Source organism: Ascaphus truei, chromosome 1, assembly GCF_040206685.1.
Source record: "Ascaphus truei isolate aAscTru1 chromosome 1, aAscTru1.hap1, whole genome shotgun sequence".
Taxonomy (NCBI): Eukaryota; Metazoa; Chordata; class Amphibia; order Anura; family Ascaphidae; genus Ascaphus; species Ascaphus truei.
Genome location: NC_134483.1, coordinates 535302531 through 535308748, shown reverse-complemented (window position 1 = coordinate 535308748; position 6218 = coordinate 535302531). Strand labels below are relative to the sequence as shown.

At 42.1% G+C, this 6218-nt stretch overlaps 1 protein-coding gene across 1 annotated transcript in view; it reads left to right on the top strand.

Moving 5' to 3' along the window:
- Positions 1–2628: 2628 nt before the first annotated feature.
- The window catches only part of LOC142464795 (uncharacterized), a 23223-nt gene continuing 19633 nt past the window's right edge, over positions 2629–6218 (top strand). The window contains exons 1-3 of the mRNA XM_075568403.1: positions 2629–3032; positions 4431–4508; positions 4874–5761. Of these exons, the coding sequence (XP_075424518.1) occupies positions 2756–3032; positions 4431–4508; positions 4874–5761 (1243 nt within the window). The 5' untranslated portion in view covers positions 2629–2755. The remainder of the gene's footprint in view (positions 3033–4430; positions 4509–4873; positions 5762–6218) is intronic.

The following is a 6218-nucleotide window of genomic DNA, read 5'->3' as shown; positions in this document are numbered from 1 at the left end:
CAGGTACAGGAAACAGGTCAGGATCAAAGACAGGCATGAGCATACTGAAGGAGTCTGACTAGCAAGCAAAGGCAAAAGCAACAGACAGGAAGCAAGCTATAAAGGACAGAGACAGGAGCAACAAGAAGACAGACAGACAGAGGAACCCAGAGCCAACAGAAGACAGCAGCACACCCAGTGGACAAGGAAGCTATGGCTAGGCAGGAGGTCTAGGCAATCCTGACAGTCTGCTAAGCTTCCCTGCTTTGACTAATCTGTGTAAGCCCCCCTCCCCCTATTGTGCCGGTTAAATCTCCCTGCCTGTGTTTCTGTGCGTGCAGTGTACTGTATGTAAATGTGGGAGGGGGAGGGGTATCCCGTGTAAATAACCACACCCACACCCACTACCCACTACCCACAATAAAAAAATTCACACACAGCAGCAGCACAATAAATAAATAAATCTAAATAAATAAATAAATAAATACATTAATATAAATAAATACATTTAAAATACATTTTTATTCATAGTGTACATGTGCAGGGGGTCTCCGGAGCTGAACCACCTGTGGTTTCCTCGGGTATCCCACGGGTACCAGGCTGGTGGTTCCACGGGTGATACATGCAGGGATGAAGCTGTGTGGTCCCACTTCTGTGGGGGCACCGCCGACCCTTTGTCTGCGGGGATGAAGCTGTGTGGTCCCACTTCTGTGGGGGCACCACGTACCCGTAGTGAGCACCCGTGAGTTCCCCAGACCCCTGTGGGAACTACCCGAGGCCCCGCAGACACTCTCTCTTGCTGACCCTTTCCTCTGCTCATTCCTGTCCCTCTTCCTCTCTCTTGCTGATCCTCTCCTCTGTTCACTTTCTGTCCCTCTTCCTCTCTCTAGCTGATCCTCTCCTGGTGTTATCTGTATTTTGCTTGCAATGATATTCATTTGCAGAATGTATATGGTGCATAGATTTTATGCATCATAAATACAATGTAAATGCAATGTATTGATTGGAATGTGAGGTTTTTCTTTGTCATTTGATGATTTAGATTGTAAGATCAGTTAGGATTATTAAAGGAAATTAATTGTAATGTAGTGTGTCTGTATGGAGAAGTGTTATTTGTAGGACAGTGTGGTTTTGATAACCCTTCTACATTTATTTGTATATTGGTTCATCATGTGTGTGTATATTCTGTATATATATATATATATATATATATATATATATATATATATATATATATATACAGTGGTTGACAAATCACCAAAAAATCTACTCGCCACACAAAGAAATCTACTCGCCACCTAGGGCCTCATGCAGTAAGCGTCGATTATGTGAAATCGGCAATCTTACCGATTAGTCATGTTATTGGCGATTTTTCCTCTCCGTATGCAGTAAGTGCCGAATACATTCAAAATCAACCCGAAAACAAATCCGCCCACTCTCACGATGATTAGCCGATCACACACAGGTGTATCGGCGTGCGTGGCGCGGTGCTGTTAGGTTGCCCAATCACAAATCTTGCTGAATCAGGCGAAACAAGCATGTTTTGGATTGCGCGCCATATTTAAAGGCAACGTGTACTGCTAATCATTCTCTGTGTTGTTGGGAGTGAGAGAGAGAGAGACGCACAGAGCTGGACGATTGAAGATTTGCATATTGACTGAGAGACTTGTTGTGTATTGGGTGAGCTTTGTCCTTTGTTGTTTTGTTTACATCTTTGTCTTGTTTTATATGTGAAAGTGTTTCATGTGATTGCCTGTACATTTCTTGTCTGTTTTTTGTGAGTGCTGGAAGTATGCCCGCAAAGCGTGGGAAGAGTGATGCCGGTGGGAGTGGGAGTGCTACTCGTGCGAGTACGCGTCGGAGTGAACGTACTGTTCAGGGGAGTGATGTTGCTGAGAGTGAGAGTGGTGTTGCAGGGAGTGGGAGTGCTGGTGCTGCGAGTGGTGTTGCTGGGAGTGGGAGTGCTGTTGCTGGGAGTGGGAGTGCTGTTGCTGGGAGTGGGAGTGCTGTTGCTGGGAGTGGGAGTGCTGGGAGTGCTGGTGCTAGGAGTGTGAGTGCTGTTGCTAGGAGTGGGAGTGCTGGTGATAGGAGTGGGAGTGCTGGTGCTAGGAGTGGGAGTGCTGGTGCTAGGAGTGGGAGTGCTGGTGCTGGGAGTGCTGCTGGTGGCGCAGTTGCAGATGGGGTGGATGGTGGTTGCGTGCTTGCTGGTGGGCAGCTTTTGGAGTCTCTTCCATTGGAAGGAGAGTCCAGTCAGCACCAGCCAAGCTCTGACCCTAAACCTGCTCGGAAGAAACGTGTGGAGAAGCCACGTAATCCTCGCTTCAATGACCAGGAAAATACAGCTCTTGTCACTGGCATTCTGGAGCACTATGACAGTATATATGGACATTTACTAGGTAAGTGTACCTTTACATTTATTATTCAAATACATGTGATCCTAGGTCATCTGAGTTTTGTTCATATGCAAATATGGGTTCACAATATCTTTCTATGTTAATTAGTCTGGAAACACAGCTTTTTATCATGCCTTACAAGGACAACTAAACACAGGCGGTCAATTTGCCATAACTGCATACAATATGAATGCAACCTTGCTTACATGTATAGGTTTAGTAGTGAATGCTCATGTGCTTCACATATTACACCTAAAACAGCATGTTTGCTATCTCTTGGAACAGCTAGCAGTGTAGGAAACTGGTGCTTCTATTATTAATCATTTACCTCATATATTTTATATGTTTTTCAAGGGCGGACAAGTTCAGCAAGCAGAAAAGAAATGTGGGACACAATAGTCATTGGTGTCAATGCGTGTGGGAATCATGTGAGGGACAAGCGGAATTGTCACAAGAGATTTGATGATATTAGGTCCAAATTGAAAAAGAAAATACAACACCAACGCGTGCATGCTACTGGCACTGGAGGTGGGCCGACACCACAACGTCTCATATTAAGTCCATTGGAGGAGCTGCTTCGGGCAAAATTACTTCCCGTCGTCGTGGAAGGCTTACCTGGTGACCGTGATATAGGAATTTACCCCTCACAATTTCCACCAGGTGAGAAATATTACTGTACTAGGTGTGTCGTTGCTTACAGTTATTTTGCATAGTTACACTGCTTTTTATACTGTCTTCACAATATAAGCATACCTGCATCTATATATGTATATGTCTGATTCTGTATATATATATATCTCAAAATAGACATATATGTTGTAGTCCTACTAAAAGCAGTAACTAATATAGCACGTGCCATTGCGTGCTCATTTACATGTGAATTCCCAAAATGCATTGCTGCAGTGGAAGCAATTGATGGTGGGCGAAGATGGGGAACAACAGGGTAGTACACATGTGTAACACATGTTAATGAGAAATTATTACTAGCTACAGGTACAGAACAGAAATATGTATAATATTATTGTGTATTTTATTTATTTTACTCCGACAAACATGACATTACTGCCTATTTTAAGCATGCATCAAATATATTGCATGCAACGGCCTACAAACATCACTTGCACTAACACATCTATAGTTGTTTATGAAAAGGTCCATTTTTACTTTAACTCATATACAGACAGCATAATGAGGCACACGTATCATATTTTATGTCATTGTTTTCATAACTTAAAAACTGCACACGACTATTTAGCTCATCTACCATTGTATTAAAGCAGCTGCAATTAATATCTCATCACAGCATACACTTCAACAGAGGGGGTGGGGTTCAGCACACACACTAATTACAGCCTCATTTTAGGGTCAACTTAGTTCACACCATTTTCACCTGTTTCAAGTAATTGAAAGGTGTGGCTGATTAGGCTTTTTGGGGAAGGGAATACCGTTATTACAACCTGACTAGCACAACTGAAGTTAATCACACTCATTTGAAAGCTTCACTTTAGCTACTAAATGCCCCAACAACTCATTACTTATCAAACCGTACGTCACACATTAGTTCACTCATATCTATAGTTGAACTACTACTATCAACGACACATTATCACACACTGCATGTGTTGTCTTGTTTAGTCACAGCCACATTCATGTGTGCCACATCTTATATTAATGTACCACACATATCCTCTACCAAAAACAACACTTTGTGCAATATGACCACCTTCATGATAACCATTGTGAATGGTCATCTCATGATAGTTATGTACATTATGATACTGATATCACTACACAACATATGATTTTTATGTTCAAATTTAATCTATTTATCCTCACGCATTACTGCAGGAACACAGTATGTTTTATGTTAGGGAACTCAAAAGTTCTAAGTACACAGGCATGTACATTGTTTTTACAACTATTTATGTTCACTTTCACACACACATTTTGGGTTAAGGAAATGATGCTGTTAGGTACTCATAAATACAGAACATACAATAACTGTTTGTTCAATATTTACACATGTAAATGTAAAACTTATGTTATTGTTATATATAGTTGCCCCTGAAGGACATGTGTCACCTGAGACTGAACAAGTGTCTTCACCTGGGTCAGCCAGCTCAACACACCTAGAAGGTGAGTGTATCAGTTGGTGGCCATATAATATGTGCTCTTCTATATGTTATGTTGTCATGTTCATTATTTGTTTTGCACATCTTCTTTAAATAGGATTACTTAGTGTCAGTGAAAATGAAGTGTAAGCCAACTTGTATTGTGTTAGTGATGTTAACTATCATGTAGGAGTTGTGAGTTTACAGCAAGTTTTCATTCACTCATATTTCATACTGAGTCCAAACATTATTCTTAAGTCAAGGTAGTTTTTAATGTGAGGTTATAAAACGTATGGAAACATGTTAGTTGTTACTTATGACACAGTACAATTACATAGTAACACAGCAGAGATTAACATGCCATTTAATAATGTGTACATTTATTTGTAGAACATGATGAAGAGGATTTTGATGATGATGATGATGATGATGATGATGATGCCGCCGCCGCCGCCATAGACACACAAATACAAGCAAGTGACCATGAAGAGGTTCCAATTGAAACTGTTTTACCGCCAAAACGTCCAGCAAATACCACATATGATGCAATTGTAGCTTCTGAGGGAAAAATTGTGGAAGCAGAAAATCGTCGCCATTCTGACCTGATGACAGTGCTGGAAAGGATGATTGCACTGCAGGAAGAAACAGTTTCACAATTGGCACATCTCCACAGAGTCTTCATTGAAGTGCCTAAACAGTTGCAAAAAATCAACACCTCATTCGAAGCATTAGTTGTTCAGCAAACACAAGCTAATTACTGGAGAATGACTAATGTACCACAATTCAACACCTCACAGCCAGGATCTGTTCATGCAGGTCAGTTTTCACCACATTCATCTGATATTCATTCACCAGGCCCAAATGTTACCGGTCAAGTAGCAGACATTGCTGTGCAGGTTCCTGATGACATCCTACCGCTGCCATCTGTACAAATTCAGCAGCAGACACCTACAAAGGAGGCGACAAAAACAAAACAAGACACACATGAAACAGACCAACCATCACTTGTGCAGTGTCTACCAACTTGCTCACATGTGTCAGTGGGCACAAGCCCTGTCCGTGAACAGTCACTACCCAAAAGCCCTGTAGGTGAGTCACTGCCCAAAAGCCCTGTAGGTGAATCGCTGCCCAAAAGCCCTGTAGGTGAATCGCTGCCCAAAAGCCCTGTAGGTGAATCGCTGCCCAAAAGCCCTGTAGGTGAATCGCTGCCCAAAAGCCCTGTAGGTGAATCACTGCCCAAAAGCCCTGTAGGTGAATCACTGCCCAAAAGCCCTGTAGGTGAGTCACTGGCCACAAGCCCTGTAGGTGAGTCACTGGCCACAAGCCCCGTAGGTGAACAGTCACTGCCCAAAAGCCCTGTAGGTGAGTCACTGGCCACAAGCCCTGCCCGTGAAGTGCCAGAGGCCACTCAAAGTGGCTCTGTTGTGCCTAAAGTTGGTGGCAAAAGAAAAAGGAAAATTCAAGAGACAACAAGCAGGCCTGTTACTCGCTCGCAAAAGGAACAAAAAAAATAAATGTTATAATTCAGAAAATATGTCTTTGGTCTTGTTTTGTTGACTTCAGATTATCTAATTACTATTGTATGTATGCTGAAGACTGTGTTGTTTCCAAACTTTCAAGTATGTTCTTGTACACGTGAAGTTTTGGAAATGTTAACACTCCTAATTAATGAATAGTGTTATAAATATTTATGTTTTAATCGTCTGTTCAGTAATGGTCCACCAGGAGCCAGTTG